We start from the raw sequence: 21,222 nt of genomic DNA on the forward strand, positions 1-21,222 counted from the left end.
TCAAATCCCAACAATCGCCCCTCGTCACAAATTAGTTTTCTTCTTCAACCGACTTGATAAACAAACGCTACAACCCGACGCCTCCTCTGCGGTTGTGTTACGAGTCACGCTGCGTAATTACAGTTGTTTAATGGCGACTGGAGCGTTGTTATCATTCCATTAAAAGCTACCGCGTCCCGTTAATAGACCCGCATTAATAATTAAAACAGCCAAACGCGAGCACGAGGCGGAAAAAAAAAATCCATTCAAAGTCCACGGGGTTTGGACAGAAGAGCACTGCCGCCATCTGCCGTTCGTACGCGCGCATTGCAGCAGGTGACAATTATCAAGACAGAAGCGCTAAACAGGAACTCATCAGACTTAATGACGACTTACGCAGTAAAAGCACGAGTTTACGCGATATGCACTGTCAAAAAAAGCATAGATTTAATCGTTTTTGGCGTGATATTTTGCATTTACGGCGTATTTTGTTACGATAATGAATTATTTTGACTTAGATTTCGACTTTAACGAACTTTATTGATCCACAAACGAAATTATCTGGACACAGTAGCTCACTAATCACAATATAATATAATAATAAAGCGAAAAAAATATATAAATAGTCATAATAAATTTAAAATAAGTAGCAAAAAAGAGCAAAAGGCAGCTATTTGTTAAATCGGACGTATGTTATTGCGTTGATGTAAATGTAGATGTCAAAATAAAATAGAAAAATAAGTCATAAAATATAAAATGTCAAGAAAATAGTGCAAAAATGACGATTATTGACAGGACAGGTGATAGGTTGGAGTAAAAGGCCTCGTCCGAGATTATTGTAAATAAAGTGTTTGGAGAAAAAATGAAGGCGGTTTGTAATTATTATATAAAAAGTGAGGAATTTTTATTTAAAATAGAGTTGCAAATGTGAAATTTCCAGCTGAACACCGCCCGAGGCTATGGCGATTTCCTCCGAGATGAGATCGGAAGTGGGTTTGACGGAACGAAGATTAGATTTTTTTTAATTTTATTTAATAAGAAGAGCGCGCTGGAAATGAAACAAAACGGCGTCAAATCTCTTAAATAACTGGGATTAATAATAAATTGCAAATATGGAGTTAGGAACGCGGTTCGTCTTGTTTCCACGTCGTAAATGGAGCTTCGGAGATTAGCATATCGGCACGAGAGCGCATGCGCAGCCGGCGGTTCGCGATTGCGCCAACAGCGGAGGATGTTGCTAGCAGCCAGGGTAGATGCACAGGCTTTTTCACAACAATAACATCCACAAAATTTGCATCTCCATCAGCTCTTTTTTCTGGATTTACCGCGCGGATCGCTGTCGGACACCGTGCCCCGGGAGACACCGCTTCGCCCCGGGGTTCTCTGCGCTCGGAAGCGGCTTGTGTTGACAATGGGAGCGCAGGGCTGTGGAGGTTTGCAGGGCTCCTTCTTTTTGCAGGAGCAGAAACAAGAATCATGGCTGGCGAGCTAGGCCGCACGTCGGATTCCCAGCGCAAAGCGTCCGCGTTTCCATTCTAAATACTGTATTTTTCGCGTGGCACTAGCATGTGAACTGAGGCGCCGCTGGCCTGCGTTACGATTCCACGGTTTTCTTCATTCGCGGTGACGTTCGGAGCCGCCAGCACAGCACTCGGAGCCCGGAGCTTCACAACCTTGACGTCTCGCCTTTCGTCGCTAGCCTCTTTAGCCTGCTAGCTTCAGAGGAGCATCAAAACTACACACCAAGCTCGTTTTCGGCACGCTTTTGTCCTGGATTAGCGCTCGTTTCGGTGCGCAAAGGGGGATTTTACGCACGGAGAGGTTGTGCGTCTGAATGAATGTGGGCCAAAATGGATACCCCTACAATTGTGTACGATTTGGATACATCGGGGGGCTTAATGGAGGTAAGCCTGATCTGCTACTTTTAGGCCCAAGAACAACAAAAATACAGAGTTGATTTTGTAAACTTACAGCAGCTTTTCGGTACAATTCCTTCTCGGGAAACGTTGCGACTCGGCGTATTCTCTCAAAGCTGGTGTGACTACAGCGAGTTGGCATAATTTTACAATGGAGGCCAAAGCTTATAGCACTGCACACTGAAGTTCTAGCATGGAAGTGGGCAGGGGGAAGACCTCCATGTTTGATTGAACCCGCAGTTTCTTTATGTCCAAAAATTCAACCGATTATCTCATTGCAACTTGTACAGCTCCATGCGTTTTAATTTTACTGCTCTGGTTTAGCGTTTTTTGCAAGCTGGAGTTAATTACTTGCTTAATATTTTAACTAATTTACTTAAAATACTATGTCAGCTTTTCAAAAATGTGTTACTAAAATGGTATGTTTTATAAAGTGTCAGAATAAGCTTGCCAAAATAGAATAAAACACGTTTGAAATCATGCCAAACCCGCCCTTGGATCACTTCAAAAAGGCTGGCCATGGGTGACATTTTGAGGACTTTTTTTCCCCCCATTCAGAACTAAGCTGGCATATTTTGTCTTAAATTCTCAATCGCTATGGTAACGGTCCACATATTTTACCACTCTGAACTGAAAGAAACCCATAGGGACAGGTGGAACTTTTGCAGGTTTTAAAACTACAGTACAGGCTTTTCTGTCCATGGTTTTCAGAATTTATGAAAAGTTAGAAAAGTTAGGGCCGTTGTCATGGCAATTAAGAATTCAAAATAATACATTACATCTTCTGAATGATTTAAAAAGTCCTCAAAATGGCCCTCATAGAACAGGAAGCTAAAAACCCAACCCTGTGACTAATAGAGTACCAGCTTGGATGATTGGAATACTCGTTAAAGTTACATTGTGTAACTTTTCTGGTCCGTCAGACGCTTTTCTCTATGGAAGTTTGTCTAGAATGTTACACAGTATGACATTAAAACATTTCTATCTTCACGGAGACCAAACCGGACCAAGTTACAGGTCAGATCTGCGGAGAGAAAACCTCATCAGAGTCAGAATGTCTGTTTTTCTAGGTGTTTTTGAGCAATAAAACCTGTAATTTCAAAAAATGTAAGGTAGATCTGTTTAATGTCACACTGTGGAACATTCCAGAGAGCAACAGCGTATCCATAGCGACAACCAGGTGATGGACGCCCTGCCAAAAAGTTACACAGTGCGCATTTAAAACTGCCCAAAGATTGCAAATTACGTGAATGTATATTATTTATTGATTATTTAACCGTTTTCTTTTCGTTTCCGTAGCAAATCCAAACCCTCCTGGCGCCGCCCAAGTCCGACGAGGTGGAGAAGAGGAGCCGGAAGTTGGTTCGAGATGTCCGGAGAAGCGGGAGAGCCACAAACCACGACACTTGTGACAGCTGCCGAGAGGGAGGGGACCTGCTCTGCTGTGACCACTGTCCCGCAGCGTTCCACCTGCAATGCTGGTACACACGAGCACAAAGATTATTATTGCTCTTATGACGCGGGCGATGGGCTGTAGGGCTGTCAAAAGTTTAAAAAAATCAGATACGAATCGAGACTAAAACTAGAATCGCAACTAGATACTAATTTGAGCAGCTTTTGATACTAAAAAAGTCACATTAACGGGACAGAAATGAACCTTTTTTGAATAGTTTTAGAAAGATCTTGAGCTGTGTGAGAATAAAAAAAAGAACTTACTACGATTTAATGTTAAAATTCATCTTATATTGTCTAAAGAAAGAGTCCATTTTAGAAATTATAGTACCGTGGCAACACTACGAGACAGTAGATATAGATACACAGGGAGTTTCCTCTTCAGTTTGTGTGGGAAGGAAAAGACATAAAGACAGATATTGTGACTAATTGCTGCTGTTAATGGCAGAGGAGTGGAAGCAGAACTTATAGCTATAACTTAACGCCGTAGTATAGTAACTTTAGAGCCAAAAAAAACAAACCAACAAGCTAAAAGCATGTTGTTTTTTTGTTTGTTTTGGTTGTGTTTGTCTGAAAAACTTCGAAAAAAAACCCTGCGTCCTTACTGTGAGCCCGTTCGCATCGACTTCCTGCTTGTTTCCATGGAAATGCTGTCCCTTCTGACTATAATCTTTTTTATTATAGTTATAAATGAATCTATCTCAGCGGAGAATGCTCTCAAAGTGTGGTTTTAACGTTTCATTTCCGTGGAATCGCGCAGGTGATGTGCAACCTTTACAGAGTTACGTACCTTTCCTTTGGCCTGATCACCCGGTCTTAATCAAAATTACACTTATGCAACTAGAAAGCCGCACATGCTGAAGTTATTTAGGTAATAAAACCTCCTCTGCAGCAAAGAAAACGCACCGTTCCATCAGTGTTGTCATGTTGGTAAAATTTCAAAACTATTTAGGCGCTATGGAGAAGTCTGTAATTAATAATAATAGTTACTTCCTTCTAATATTAACTTCTGACGGTAGTTTCATTTCCATCCTAAAACTGTTCAAGAAAGGTCAGATTTTGTTCTGTTTATTTTTCAGCATTGGTGTCCGAGGTTTTATTATGAGTAAAACTTTCTAACTTTGTAGTTTTGACTCCTACAAACATGTTCTGAAACAGTTTTAACGCAGGAAACAGGAGTGACATATTCATTTGTAAACTAAACAATAATTGCGTGCATTTCAGAACGTGTTTGTAGCTAAAAAAATAATCAAATTGGGACCATTGCGATAAAATAAACGACTCAAAACGTAGCTGGTCTTTACTTTTGAATGGTTCCTTTTCAATGGTTGGTAGGTTTTATTAACAATGGGGACAATATTTAGCAGAAGTTGTTTGCAGAGAAAATTAAAAGACGGAAATGTTTGAAATTTTGGGGTATGGGTTTAGGAAAGCTTCACGCAAAAGTTAGAAAAGTTCAGTCCCTCATTGCCAGTATTTACTCTCGTCTGTATTAGCCTCTGGCATTAAAAGACAACACAAGCCCGTGCCGAAGTGTGAAGTGTTTCTTAGCAAGTCCACACTTTTCTCCACGGGCGGGCACTAACAAAACATCATTTACTGCACGTTAAAAGGTTTATTCAAGCAACACGCACAACTCGAGTGTCTCCTCAAAGTTATTCTACAAATTAAATCCAAAAAGTGAAGATTTTTGTCAACAATCTGATCATTTACGCTGTTGTAGTTTCATTCAATTGGGTTAAAAGTTTATTTTTAAATAGATTTGATAGTTGATAACTTTATAAAACATAGGATAAAAAACTGGGACATCCTTGGTTTGAATTGGTTGGTAATAAAAAATAAATAAACTTGTGAAACGAGTAAGTAATTAAGGAAAATTGTTATGCACTAGTCACATTTTCTTTGTGTTTTGGACATTTTTAAGCAGCTTTTCTGCATTTTACTTAATCAAATAACTATTTCTGCCTCTTTTTTTACTGTTGGCAGGGGTCAAATTGGTCAAAAATTGTATAAAACTTGTATAAAAATGGGACAAATCACTGGTTTTGGATAAAAATCGGACTGTCCTGGGTAAAAAGGGACGTCCAGTCACTCTATTCAAAGTTATTCTCCAAATTAAGTGCAAAAAGTGTGAAGATTTTTGCCAACATTTATTGTTGTTGTATTAAATAGAGTTAAAAGTTTATTCTTAAACTGCGGAAATAGATTTGATAGGTGATAACTTTATAAAATATCTGTAGGGAAGTGGTTTGGACACGTTTGCATCATGTAGTGGTGGTTTTATTGAAACTATAAACACATTTGCGATTGGAAAAGAACAGTTTTTAATGCTTTGTACAAGAAAATAGCAGAAGTATTGATTTTGTGTAGTTGTTCCAGCTTAGTGTGTTGTTGTTTTTTTTTTTTTTTTGGTTTTTTTTCCCTAAACTACAAGTGTGCCAACTTTGTGAATGAGTTATCCAACGTTGCTCTTGGTCATATTTTACGCAATGTGGACTGCCCCCTTTTTTTTTTTTTTTGTATTTTAATCACTTTTACGTATTCTAGTGGCTCTTGGGGGTGTTTATTTTATCGTACGCAGCTCTGCTTTTTACATTTTGCCTTTTTATTGTCGCAAAACGCTGTAAAATATATCGATTTAGCGGCTAACAGGGTAAAGCTAACGGTCCGCTGTCTAATCCTGTCAAGATGTTGCTGGCTTCTTCCGGTTATTCTTAAATCTTACACAAAATGGCATTAGAACGATGTCATAGTAAACATTTAAACGCGTTTATACGAGTGTTAATCGTGTTTTAAAAGCGCTGGAATCGGGTTGTTAATGTAAAAAAACCGTTGCGCGCACGTAGCTCGCCTTTACCGCTGCTAAAAATGGAGTCGGGAGTGCGCGACCGTGTGTTTACAATATGGCGACCTCCCTAGCTCTCCCTCTTCGTTATACCGCCATTTTACCAAGCTTTAAACTAAAACGCAGCGAAAACACAACTCTTGTCAAATCGCACGCCGCTACCAGTGCACTTTTGAGCAGGTTCGGGGTGCGGTTTTCGTCGTGTCTTTTGTCGTGCGTAAAAGCTCCGTGCGTAAAAGTCCTACTCGAGATCTTCCCCCCGGAATGCCACACATCTGCTCTGCTCATGATTATTTTAACTTTGGCATGTGGGGAGAGTTGACACAGACACTTGCAGACGACTAAACATTTGTCCTTATAAGGCCAGAGCTGGGGCTTTCAACTGTCAGCTCAACGAAACGCAGGTAAAAAGCGCATCTGAAATATTAAACCCCGAATGAGCTCGTGTTTAAACCATCAACAAACACATCTAAGTAGGTCTACAGGCTTTATTTATTGAAAAAAACAATTGCTCTATTATTGCTGTCATCAAATTATTGCTTTTCTCCACTTTGTTGCCTTTATTTATTGATATTATGCACATTATATTGCATAACTTCTCATTTAAAAAAGCAAAAACACCTCTTTTTATGATTCTACGTTTTAGTTTGAGCCTTTCTTTACCTCCTTGCAAACTGTGATTTTTAGTTATTTTTTTCTATTTAATTAAATTAGTTGCTGCTATGGAAAACTGAGCCTTATTCTGTATTTAATTGCTTGTCCACTAGATGGAGACAAATGCTTTGCCATGTCCAAAACCATCGATTTGTCCCAGAAATGTCCATATTTTTGACCAATTTACACCTGCCGACAGTAAAAAGAGGCATACATAGTTATTTGATGAGGTAAAATACAGAAAAGCTGCTTGAAAATGACTAAAACATGAAGAAAATGTGACTATACTGACTCATGTTAGTCATGAATGGTCTGAGTACAGAACGTTTTTTCTTAGTTACACTCTTATTTCACAATTTTATTAACAACCAACCCACATCAGAGATCTTCGAGTTTTTGTTTTTGAAAATCCCTAATTTTAAGAAGAAATTTGAGGTGTGTCTGTTGCTTTGTCTCAGTTTTATACACGAAATTGCCCCAAGTTTCCTTATTTTTGAACAATTTGACACTTACCAGCAGTAAAAAAAGTTCAAATATAGTTTTTGTTTAAAGGTGCACAGCGTAACTTTTCTGGTGGATGCTCCGCTATCTTTTTGTCTCTTTGAAAATGTCGTTGCTTTGTCTAGAATGTTCCACAGTACAGATTAAACGTATCTGTCTCAAGGGAAACGAGCAGGTCACAGCACTACGCTACATTACAAGTCAGATCTGTGAAGAGTCGGCTCTCTATTCACAGAAAGAATTACTGTATTTTTGAGTAATAGAATAAACCGGACCCTCCACCAGAAAAGTTACACAGTGCATCTTAAAACACATAAAACTGTGCTTGAAAATAAATCAAAATAAATCAGTTGCAATGACTGAGTTCACAAGCGCGTAATAATGTTCTTTGTTACACCCAATTTTTATTATTACAACCACCACAATCGGGGTGTGTGCCGGTTTTGATTACAGTGTACACAATATCGAGTAGACATAACTAATTGACGTGTTTGTTTTCTTTTCTTTGACAGTAACCCTCCTCTCAGCGAAGAAATGCTTCCTCCCGGAGAGTGGATGTGTCACCGCTGCAACGTTAGGAAAAAGGTCAGCGAGTCGGCGGTTTAATGGAGTCTTGGCATTTTAATGGAAATGCGCATCTTTGATTTCTCTCCCTCAAATGCTTTTATGCAACAACAAAACACTTAATACATTGAGAAACATGTTCATTTAAATTTTAAGGGCCCATATTTTGTTTTTTCCTTGTCAAAAACAGACCTGGAGTTGTGTTTTTGTTTCATTCACACATGTTTAACGCACAAAATCTGCATATTTAGGCTCTTCTGAGTTCTTCTCTCAAAAAGAAAACTCTCTGTTCCAGCTTGTGATGTCATGTGGTAAAAGAGGAAGCGCTCCACTGTGTTTTTAAACTCCACACACCTTCACTAGAATGGATAATTTCAGGTTTGGTTAGTTTAGGTTGCTTTATTCATGCTCGTAAGTAAATTTGTTTTGCAGATTTGAGGCTGGTCCCATATTTTACATTTCATTCATTCACATTATGTACAATTACAAAATACAAGTGTTATAGAGCTCTGGTGCAGAATGGTTTGTTCCATACACAATTAAGCAAACTTACCCATCATGCTTGGCTAAGATTACAATAAATATTGAATATATATACCATATTTTCCGGGCTATTAGACGCGCTCTTAAGCCTCCAACCCCATCAAAAAACGACCGCTCGCCCCACAATCCAGAGCGCCCCATACACGAATCCACTCAGGCGTCCCAGCACGACTTCAGTAAACTACAAAGCCGCAAACACACACGGAGCAGACAGCGACCGCACGGCGAAAAACACCCACAGACACACTCATCACTCCACGCCGACGAGGAACGGAGGAACGAACCGAAAAAGCGATCGCCTCCCTACACGCCACAACTGAACAAAGCCCAGAGTCACCGTGAACGCCACAAACAAACAAAACCACTCACCCATCACACTGTTGGGTTTCCTTTAAAGTCTGGTGTGTTTTATTTGTGAAAAACGTTTGAAAATAGACCATTTAATGACAGTGCGCCTTATAATCCAGAGCGACTAATAGTGTGGAAAGTACGGTATATATAAAAACATACATACATACATTTTCCAAGACAAACATACTAAAATTGATAGATAAATAGATTACAATTTATTCATAAGTACAACAGCTGCTGAAACAAAGCTCCTTTTAAAATGATTTTTTTTTGGTCTTGGGACTAAAAGCCTCAGACCAGAGGGAAGCACCGGAAACTCTACATTTTTTGGATGCTGCACGTCTTTTAAAATCCTCTTGAGACATCCTCTGGACAGGTTGGCCACGGAGTCTCAAAAGTCTTAAAAATGTTTTAAATTTCATGTTCCTAAATTAAGGCCTTAATAAGTCTTAAATTATGTTGTCGAAGTCTTATTTTTTTGACAAAGGTCTTAAATTTCATTAACCTATTTTTGTTGTTGTTGATGTTAAATGGAGGGAGGAAAGAAAAAAAACGTGAATTGTCGTGTCGTGAATGAACGTCTAATTTGGAGTATATGCGAACAATACTTTGGTTTCTGGCACCGGCGGCAATGACTAAACGATCAGTACAGTGGAGGAAGACGTTGGATGGATCATGGCTCTAAGTCTACGTTCAGACTGCAGGGTTTAACGCTCAATTCCGATTTTTTTGTGAAATCCGATGTTTTTGCGAGGTCGTTCACATTTCCAATTAAATGTGACTTGTATGTGACTCCAGTGTGAACATTAAACGGCCCCAAAAGTGTCCCACATGTGACACTGGAGACACGACGACGTCAACCGCAGCGAGCGTCTCTGTGTTTACAGAAGTTGTCCAAACATGGACGCAGCATCGAGCACCTGGAGATTTTAAAGTTCCTCTCGTACCGGAGCCAGAACATGAACAACTTACTTGTTTTAAGGAGGAGATTGAGAAGGAGAAGGACGAGGTTTTTGGTCGTGGTGTTTTGTGGGGCAGCGGCAGCGACGTCCGTTGAAAGGAACGTGTGGATGTGGAGACGGAGCCAAGAGTGGTGAGTGGTGATGTGCTTCACTTCAGTCACACAGAGTTCATTAACAATTTTCACCTACTTCAGCGCAGAATAGTGACGTTTGTGTCTTGTTGATAACGTGTAGGTGGATGAATGCACTTTGGCACATGTCACATGTCAAAAGATCAGATATGTATCAGTTTCAGGAGCACATATCCAAGTGTCCTGGGTCACATTTGAAAAAATCAGATCTGTGTCGTTCAGACTGACATTAAAAGATCAGATACAGGAACATAGGGGCCAAAAAATCGGATTTGGGTCACTTCAGGCTGCAGTCTGAACGCAGCCTTAGATTCTAGATGTAGTAGTTAGTGGGTCATTATTAGAATTGGATCTGCTGTTTTTCGCCCACATAATGGGTGCGATCTTGGTCTTAATTTTAATTTATGTGGCCTCTAAAAAGTCTTAAATTTGGGCTAGTCAAACCTGGGGATACCCTGTCTGTAAGTGTCTTGAGTACAGAGAGTCCGGGCGGCTCTGAGGATGGTCAGTCACCGAACTCGCACGTTTAACCGACTGATTCAGGGAGTTTTTGTTTTCAGCAGAGACGCTCGCGAACTACGAGACCGGTGGAAATGTTAACACCGATTCCATAAACGTTTTATAGAACAGCGTCATCATGGTTCTGGTTACATGGTAGAAGGACAATTTCCTCAAACAAAGAAGGCGCTGGTGCCTCTTTTACCCACAGCAGCACAATCATCAAGCTCAATTCTGAATCAATGAGTGTTCCAAGATGCTTATAGAAGCCCGCACACTCCGCTGACGGCCCCTTTAGATCTGTAACGTCATTCTGAGGCGCTGAAATTGCCAATCTCTACTGAACAAAAGGTAAAAGGAGCTCTTAACTTGAGAACCATGACATGTCCATTTCACTTTTTATTCATGACCTCATAAGGTGGAACAGAGCGTTTTGAGCTTTGGAGATATAAATAGACTAATAATAAAGGGTTGCTCAAACATGTGTGAATGAAACGGAACACTCCAGGTTTGTTTTTGAGGAGGTAACGACATTATAACGTGGCTTAAAGCTCACGTTAATCCACTGTGTGTAATATTAATGTAGTTCTTTATTGAAACAGGATTACTAACATTCACACCCATTAGATTTATCATGAACTTTATTGTCATTTCAGTTTTTTTCTCACACACAATTGTCACTTATAATAGTAATAATAAATGGAATAGCCTAGAATAAAACATTTAAATAGAGTGAATTATGCAAAATGATCTCCCACGTGACAGTTCTCCGTAAATGTACAAAAGCGTGATACGAAACTGTGCACTACAACTTCACAAACCTGATGCGATGTGCGGTTGTTTCATTATGCTGTGATAGTGCTCTGAAGGGGGAGTAACTAAGCAAAGGGAGGGAGGGACTCAGACTGTGGAAAAACGAAAATGGAAATTTGTAAAAGAAGTTAATATGCTGTTTTTTGGCAAGTATAATTTTCAAAACGATAAAAGGTAATTTAATAATCTTAATATGTTGACAATTAATACCCTCTCTACTACTACTACTTCTACTACTACTACTACTACTATTACTACTACTACTACTGCTACTACTGCTACTGCTACTGCTACTACTACTACTACTACTGCTACTACTACTACTACTACTACTACTACTACTACTACTACTACTACTGCTACTACTGCTACTACTGCTACTACTACTACTACTACTACTACTACTACTTACTACTACTACTACTACTACTACTACTACTACTACTACTACTACTACTACTACTACTACTACTACTACTACTACTACTGCTACTACTACTACTACTACTACTACTACTACTACTACTACTACTACTACTACTACTACTACTACTACTACTTACTACTACTACTACTACTACTACTACTACTGCTACTACTACTACTACTACTACTACTACTACTACTACTACTACTACTACTACTACTACTACTACTATTACTACTACTACTACTACTGCTACTACTGCTACTGCTACTACTACTACTACTACTACTACTACTACTACTACTACTACTACTACTACTACTACTACTACTACTACTACTACTACTACTACTACTACTACTGCTACTACTGCTACTACTACTACTACTACTACTACTACTACTACTACTACTACTACTTACTACTACTACTACTACTACTACTACTACTACTACTACTACTACTACTACTGCTATTACTGCTACTACTGCTACTACTACTACTACTACTACTACTACTACTACTACTACTACTACTGCTACTACTACTACTACTACTACTACTACTACTACTACTGCTACTACTACTACTACTACTACTACTACTACTACTACTACTACTACTTCTACTACTACTACTACTACTACTACTACTACTACTACTACTACTACTACTGCTACTACTGCTACTACTACTACTACTACTACTACTACTAGCTACTACTCTACTACTACTACTTGCTACTACTACTACTACTACTACTACTACTACTACTACTACTACTACTACTACTACTACTACTACTACTACTACTACTGCTACTACTACTACTACTACTACTACTACTACTACTTCTACTACTACTACTACTACTACTTCTACTACTACTACTACTACTACTACTACTACTACTACTACTACTACTGCTACTACTGCTACTGCTATTACTGCTACTACTACTACTTCTACTACTACTTCTACTACTATTTCTGCTACTACTTCTACTTCTTCTACTACTACTACTTCTACTACTACTTCTACTACTACTACTACTACTACTACTACTACTACTACTACTACTACTACTACTACTACTACTACTACTACTACTACTACTACTTACTACTACTTTCTTCTACTACTACTACTACTACTCTACTACTACTACTACTACTACTACTACTACTGCTATTGCTACTGCTACTGCTACTACTGCTACTCTTCTACTTCTACTACTACTACTTCTACTTCTACTTCTACTACTACTACTACTACTACTACTACTACTACTACTACTACTACTACTATTACTACTTCTACTACAAAACACCAGAAAGCTTCAGTCAAATCTCCTCTTGCTAAACTGATCTTTACTGATATTTTTGTTATATTTTGTCGTGTCTCAGAAGCGTGAGCAGAAGTTGGAGCAGACCAACGGCCTCCCCGAGCGTGTCCCGAAGCGTTCCTCGTCCCCCGGGGTGGAGCTGGAGATGAACGCGGGGCCCCTCAGACTGGACGGTTTACCCCCCGGGGCTGGAGCGGCCGGACCTGGGCTACGAGTGGCCCAAGTGCGGCTTCTGGATCGCAGGTACGAAGAGCTGAACAAAGATGCCAAGACCTTGATAGAAATGGAATCCTGATCTCATTTCTGTTTGTGACGAAAAATAATACCGTATTTTTCAGACTATAAGGCGCACCGGTTTATTTCTTATTTCTTATTTTATTTATTTGTAGATCGACAGCACATTTTAATGAACACTAAAAATGTAAATATGTAAAGGTTATAGCCAACGTGGCTCATTTCCATCTTCAGTCCCTCGGCAGGTTAATGTAAAATCATCTACAGGACAAGTACAGCAACAATTACACAGAAGTACACAGACACCTGCACACTCACTGTACATACAACACACTCAATATACATACAACACACTCAATATACATACAACACACTCACTGTACATACAACACACTCACATACACACAACACTCACTGTACATACAACACACTCACTGTACATACAACACACTCAATATACATACAACACACTACTATACATACAACACACTCACATACAATACACTACATGTACATACAAACACTCAATATACATACAACACTCAATATACATACAATACACTACTGTACATACAACACACTCACTGTACATACAACACACACTCAATATACATAACAACACACTCACTGTACGTACAACACACTCACTATTACATACAACACACTCAATATACATACAACACACTCACTGTACATACAACACACTCACTGTACATACAACACACTCAATATACATACAACACACTCACTGTACATACAACACACTCACTGTACATACAACACACTTGTACACAACACACTCACTGTACGTACACACATCACTGTAGTACAACACACTCACTATACGTACAACACACTCACTGTACGTTACAACAACTCACAACACACACTCACTATACATACAACACACTCACTGTACGTACAACACACTCATATACAATACAACAACTCACTGTACATACAACACACTCACTGTACATACAACACACTCATATACATACAACACACTCAATATACAAACACACACCAATATACATACAACACACTCACTGTACATACAACACACTCAATATACATACAACACACTCACTGTACATACAACACACTCAATATACATACAACACACTCACTGTACATACAACACATCACTGTAATACACCACTCACTCATACAACACACTCAATATAACATACACACACTCACATGTTCATTACATACAACACAATCATACAACACACTCACTGTACATACAACAACTCACATACATACAAGTACATACAACACACTTACATAAACACACTCACTGTACATACAACACACTCACTATACGCTCTATTAATTTCAAACAGTTCATTTGAAGTTCAAAGTCAAGAGTTAAACCAAAAGTTAAACCAACAACCCCTCCAGGCGCAATATCAAACATGTTGAATTCTCTCGTCTATTTTTATACATAAATTGCACCGGATTATAAGGAGCATTAAGCAAAACAAACAGGCGATACTTGAGACTGATCCTTAGCCCAGGCGTTCACGATCCATTGGCAAATCGTGGCGTAATTCGGCCGGCGTTGCCTCCCTGTCTTGGTGAATGTGGATTATGAATGTGAATGTGGATAATTTAGGTTTTTCTGCGAGGACGACTCAAATATACATTGAGTAATAATGTGTTTAATGCAACTTTGCGCACATTTGTTTACGTTTTACAGAAACAAAACTTAAAACCACATGACTCATTTGCATAAACTATAAGCACTGAAAAAAAAAAACCATCTGCATCCATCCATCCGTTTTCTTCCGCTTATCTGGGGTTGGGTCGCGGGGGCAGCAGTCTAAACAGGGACTTCCAGACTTCCTTCACCCCAGACACGTCCTCCAGCTCCTCCTGATGGACCCAAGGCATTCCCAGGCCATGCCCGGGAAACCTTCCAAGGGTGGCACCCAGGAGGCATCCGGAACAGATGCCCGAGCCACCTCAACTGGCTCCTCTCAACGTGGAGGAGCAGCGGCTCTACTCCGAGCTCCTCCCGTGTGACTGAGCTCCTCACCCTGTCTCTAAGGGAGCGCCCAGCCACCCTGCGGAGGAAACTGATTTTGGTCGCTTGTATCCGCAATGTCGTCCTTTCGGTCACTACCCAGAGCTCACGACCATCAAAAAAACATCTCGCTCACTTTTACTCCGCGAGGCTTCTGACTACAGTCGCCATAATGCTCTTAAAATCCATCAAGAGGTGCGGATTCGTAGGTTACCAAAGTTGTACTAAAAATACTAAAATTTTGACAGATTTTTGAGCGCCGTGTACCACATAAAATCGGTTCGAGGTCAGTAAACATAACCAGAAGTAATACATAAGGCACGCTGTCGATTTTTGAGAAAATTAAAGTTATTTTAAGTGCGCCTCATAGTCCAAAAAATACGGTAATCGATGCTCACACTAGTGTCGAAACTAGATCCTCATTTGAGCAGGTTTCAATACTAAAAAGTCAGATTCATAGGGCAGAAATGAAGCTTTCCTGAATCGCTTTACAATGATTTTGAGGTGTATCAGAACAAGTATAAGAGCACATAAACCATTGAGGGATTACACAGATATAAGACACATGGGAACAGAAGAAAATACTACGGTTTAAAGTTGAAAATCACATTCTATTGTCTAAAGAAAGTGTTTGGTTTTTTTTATTGTCATTGTGGTATCAGAATTTGTATTGAGTGCATCTATTAGTTAATATTGAAATCAAGTTTGAAATGTTGGTATCTTGACAACAAAAGGAAAAAATTGTCTAATAATTCTTGTTAAAAAAGTAAAAAAAATGCATAGCTCACTCAGATGGCCGATGTCCAAAAGCCTACAGGAAGAAAAATTATCTGATGAAACGTTATTTAAAAATTAAAAAAGCTTTTGGACATCGGCCATCTGAGTGTCCTGTGCATTTTTTATTAACTTTTTTATTTCTGCTTCTTGCGTTTGCACCTCCACAAGAACTTTGGTGTGTCATTTGATCAGAATCTCATCTCAATCCACTCTTCCACAGGACCAGTTCTAGACCGAGCAGTCGCCCCGGGACCCCCACGTCGAACACCTCGTCCACCCCGACCCCGTCAGAGGAGCAGAACGAGGGCGAGGAGGAGAGCGTGGAGCCGGAGGAGGACGTGCCGGCCCCGGAGCTGGAGGGGGCGTCTCTGTCCACGCCCGCCCCCAGACTCAAGAGGCCCTTTCAGCTGCTCATCGCCGCCGCCATGGAGAGGAACCCCACTCAGTTTCAGCTGCCCAGCGAGCTCACCTGCACCACCGCACTGCCAGGTGGGTGAGGACCAGGGCTGCGTATCATTAAGAAATTTCTGATACGATACAAACCTCGATACAGTGCACTTTTGATTCAATACGATATATTTCAAATCAATTCAATGCAGTTCAATAATAAACTAGAAAAGCACTCAGAGAGCGCAGACCTCCGCCAAGGACTACCCCCATTTTTTATATAAATTGCGATAAAATCAGTCTTCTGGATCAGATCCGGATCAGCCTTTGGAATATGAAAGAGGATCCCATTGTCCATCCCTGAGTCAAATTTCATGGGGTTTGTTCAATAATTAACCGAGATATTGAGAAACAAAATTTTTGGCCCCATTTACCACAATGTTAACTAAAATTTCAAAGTGATCCAGAATCCAGGATTTCTTCCGGATCACCCCCAAAATGAAATCAGTTCTTCCTTTTCACATTTCCAACAAATCCTGAAAATTTCATCAAAATCGGTCCATAACTTTTTGAGTTATGTTGCTAACAGACAGACAAACAAACAAACAGACAAACAAACGCCGGCAAAAACATAACCTCCTTGGCGGATGTAATAAAGGCTAAATCATGTCTGTGATACTAAAAGTATTTGTTAAACCACTTCTTGTGCAAAGTTCATATGAAACACAAATATTTTAATCATCAAAACAGTGAAAATGTCAAATGTGTCGCATAAATAAGTTTCCTTCCACCAAACAAGCAAAAAAACTGTAGCTCTGTAACAAAATAATTGAGTAAAATAAACCAAGAAATAGTCTTGGTGACGATATCGATACTGTATCATCACATTAAACGATACGGTATATATACATTTTTTATTTTTGCACACCTCTAGAGATGACTGAAGGAGGAACGAGGCAATAATATGGTGAAATTTTGTGAAGTGAACACATTTTTATTTAAATGAACTCTATGTAAGATGATTTTAGAATTTTAGATTTCATAAATGTGACCCATGTCCCCAGATATGAGGTAAAACATGGTCATATCTAATATAGTTTTTACTGATAACAACTGCAATGCTGATTTATTTTTAATTACAAAAACATTGGACATGATTTATTTATGTTATAATTTGGTGTTTTGGTTCATTATTCAGTCAGAAAGCAGAATGAACCTCACATGAGTCTCTTTGGGCTGCTGTCCATCATCAGTCTGTGTTAATGCAGCATCTGCAGGTTCAGAGACTGTCAGTCAGTCAAGGTTATTTGTGATTTTAGTAGCTTTTTTAATGTTAGAACTGCCTACAGGCTACATACAGGTCCATTTAATGAGGACTGAAACTAAACATGAGTCGAATGTAAGGTTTTATTTTACAAGCCACTTCTGACCTGCATGTCTCTGTTTTAAATGTTTTGTAGGGAGCAGTAAACGGAGGAGGAAAGAGGAGCTTCTGGGGAAACCGTTCAGGAGACCTCAGCACGAACTGGACGCCAACGGCCTGGTGCCTCTGCCCGTGAAAGTCTGCTACTCCTGCAACAGGTCTGAGCTGATCAAACACAAACTGGACTACTGTATTTTTCAGACTATAAGTCACACCAGCCAAATATGCGTAATGAAGAAGAAAAAAAATATATAAGTCACACTTCTTGGGGCAAATTTATTTTATAAAATCAGAGACCAGGAACTGACATTTCCTGTTGAAAGTCAAGTTCTAATAAAAACACTAGAAGAGAGAACAACAGACTGTTAACGTCACATATGAACAGTTCTTCAGATAAACTATAACATAAACAACAGAACAGAACAAGTTTAACAAACTCTCCATCTCACTCCAAATCACTAAATCCATTCAATTCTTCATCCTCGGTGTCACTTCTTAGCAACTCCGGAGGTAAACAGAGCGTCTCTTCCTCTTCTGTGTCGCTGTCGTCAGACTCAGCATCAGTTCCAGTTAGAATTATTTGTGTCTTTCTGAATCCCGACAGGATGGTTTCGGTGTCACTGAAGTCCAGACTTTGTCCATCCATCCAGTGACTTCAGGGAAGTTTCATGGTGCATTTCCTCTCCAGTGTCTCACAAGTTTCTCTCTCACTCCAAACTTTCTTTCTGCTGCTCGATTATCGTTTTCAGCTGCAGATTTCACGACTTGCAGTTTGTAATCTGCGAATCTGATTTTGTTTTTGGGGGACATTTGTGTTCAGTCTTCTCAGTCGTCTTTATAAATTTGTTTAAAAGTTAAATTGTTCAGTGGTGCAGAAGTAACGGTGCGATCGACTGACATGATACAGACAGGACAGAGGCTCTTTCTGCAGGAGACATGCGCAGTAGAGCCAAGTCCATCGCACCAAAGGATAAGTCGCAGGAAACACCCAAACCATGAAAAAAGTGCCACTTATAGTCCAAAAAATACAATAATAATGTAATAATGATAATGTGTTTATAACTGTGTCCCTTTTGTTTCCCAGGAGCTGCAGACTGGCCCCTCTGATCCAGTGTGACTACTGCCCCCTGCTGTTTCACATGGACTGCCTCGACCCTCCGCTCACTGCACTGCCTGCTGGGAAATGGATGTGCCCCAACCACGTGGAGCACCTGGTGGTAAGGTTTACTCCATCCCTACTGACCGTCAGAGCTTTCAGCAGCGCCCTCTGGTGGTTCATTCATAGAACCGCATCTATATTCATGAGTTTAGTTTTATTTAACCATTTATTTGTATTAGTCTGTGTGTGCTGACAGCTGACACTTAACTCTTTCCCTCTTGGACGCTGACTAGGAACAACCCTTACACATATGACTAGGGCTGCCCTTAGAGCATAACTGCATAAAAGAAAACAGACTTCCACGAGTGATTATAAATGATTTTCACACTCATGAACTTTATTGAAACACAGACATATTTAGTATCTCTGGAAACCTTAGACTCTGAACTCTTCATTTCTGGATGTTTAAATGTGATTCAACTCATTTACAGGTTTATAACAGCTCACTGAAAATGAGAGTTTACCTGGTCAGGTACTACATTCAGAGTGCTATATTCATAAAAAAATGTAAAAAATATATGTCAAAGTATTTAAACAGATTTCATATCACCAGATACAGTAAAGTCAAGTGTACATCTGTTTTTACCTGTTGTACACCTCTGTGCACCTAATTCATTTTTTCCATTTAACTTATTCAACTCATTTAGCTTATTATAATATAATAATATAATAATAAAACTCTTCCCCGTGAGTGGGTGTTCAATATTTGTCATCTTGGTTACTTTCTCGTGCGTGGAGCTCCACATGTAAACGTTTGTTTCTGTAGCGATTCTGTTATACATCGCATCTTGGAAAAAAATACTGAAATATTTCAAAGGACTCGCCTGGTGCAACATCCAGATTTCAGGGCAATTTTGGTTCATAATCGAGTATAAAGTCCCTGATATATAGTTAGTTAATAGTTTGTTTGGACATCGCAGGACTCCACACAGACGCATCACCGGCGTTCTCAGCTTTGTAAGTTTCACTCTCCAAAAGTCCATCGCTATCGCCGTTTTCCACTTTATAATCAACTTCATCATCACTTTGAAATCTTTCTCTAAAATTATCTATAAAATACGTCCACTTCTCATTATTTCTAAAACTGTGCGCCGCAGTGCCGCAACCTTTCCACCGCACGTGTTTCGTGTTGTATTTTTTCCGGAAGCTACATCGTCACAACTTCCAGTAACTTTGGAAAAAATCGGTGAAAACACATCCTTGAATCCTACTGGTCAGCCTGTTGTGAGTTGTAGTGGCCCCCACCTATCACAGCCTCTGTTTAAATGTGAAAAACCAAAACCGTTTCTAATGGTCGTCAAATCACGTCTTAAAGGTTGTATAGAGGATTTTTTTTAAGGAAAGACAAATCCAGCGACAGTCCTTTTTAAAATGTAGTGCATGCGTGACACCACCTTCCTCCTCCACAGGTCCCTCTAGAAATAATTTAGAGACCGACACCTCAGTTTTTAGACCCTTCGTCTGCTTCAGTCGCTGGAAGGAATCTTCAAGAATCACCTCAGTTTGTCTTCACTCCTTTTCTCCTTTCTCCTTCTTTCAGCGACGTCAAAACGACTTTCTTTTGCGGCGAACTGGTCGTGGATTCTCGTCCGCCATCGCAACAAACTTTGTGCGAACTGCGAGAGAGCCACAATTAGAAAAAGCCTCTAAGACCCGCTGCATAGTTACCTTAGAAACGTAGGGAGTTTGATTGACAACCTGACAGCCAATAGAAAATGAGGCAGCCTCATTTTCTATTGGCTGATGTTTATCTGGCCTCAACACATCCACAGTTGATAGATTTTCTTTCTTTTTTTTTTTTGGTCATCATAATTACAAGGCTGCTGCGTCTCTGTCATGGTGTTTTAAACTTTCATTGACAATTTGAAACAAACAAAAAATCCTCCATACAACCTTTAAGTGATACAGCGGAGGTGTCAAAACACGTCATTAAGGATACGGGGGGGTCGTCAAATGTCGTCTTCATGATGGAAAGAGTTAAACAAATCGGGCTATTTCTTTTCTTTTCTTTCGTTTTTTTTTTTTTACATTTTTATAAACCTGTTCGTTCTTCTGTTTCCTGCAGCTAAACCAGAGGAGCCTGAGCCTGTCTCGGAGGTGTCAGCTCTTTGACCAGTTTCAGGACCGAATGTCTCAACACGCCGTCAAACTGGACTTCCTCCGGCGAGTCCACCGACAGCACGCCCCCAACCGCCGATCCACGCACAACCACAAGAGGACTGTCAAGGT

The 21,222-nt window shown here is 39.8% G+C and overlaps 1 protein-coding gene across 2 annotated transcripts in view; it reads left to right on the plus strand.

The window, feature by feature from the left end:
* The first annotated feature begins 942 nt into the window (after window positions 1-942).
* Window positions 943-21,222, plus strand: part of phf12b (PHD finger protein 12b) — a 41,498-nt gene continuing 21,218 nt past the window's right edge. Inside the window, exons 1-8 of one of the 2 annotated variants that reach the window (XM_020940160.2) lie at window positions 943-1,883; window positions 3,195-3,376; window positions 7,860-7,932; window positions 13,043-13,224; window positions 16,245-16,513; window positions 17,872-17,992; window positions 18,919-19,051; window positions 21,059-21,220. In XM_020940160.2, coding sequence (XP_020795819.2) covers window positions 1,818-1,883; window positions 3,195-3,376; window positions 7,860-7,932; window positions 13,043-13,224; window positions 16,245-16,513; window positions 17,872-17,992; window positions 18,919-19,051; window positions 21,059-21,220 — 1,188 coding nt within the window. In that variant the 5' untranslated portion in view covers window positions 943-1,817. Of the gene's footprint in view, window positions 1,884-3,194; window positions 3,377-6,799; window positions 7,282-7,859; window positions 7,933-13,042; window positions 13,225-16,244; window positions 16,514-17,871; window positions 17,993-18,918; window positions 19,052-21,058; window positions 21,221-21,222 lie in introns of those variants that run through there. The other variant, XM_055166756.1, reaches the window with a different exon arrangement.

This window comes from Boleophthalmus pectinirostris, unplaced genomic scaffold (genome assembly GCF_026225935.1).
Source record: "Boleophthalmus pectinirostris isolate CB_2022bp ecotype Guang Dong unplaced genomic scaffold, ASM2622593v1 HiC_scaffold_9, whole genome shotgun sequence".
In the NCBI taxonomy this organism is placed as follows: Eukaryota; Metazoa; Chordata; class Actinopteri; order Gobiiformes; family Gobiidae; genus Boleophthalmus; species Boleophthalmus pectinirostris.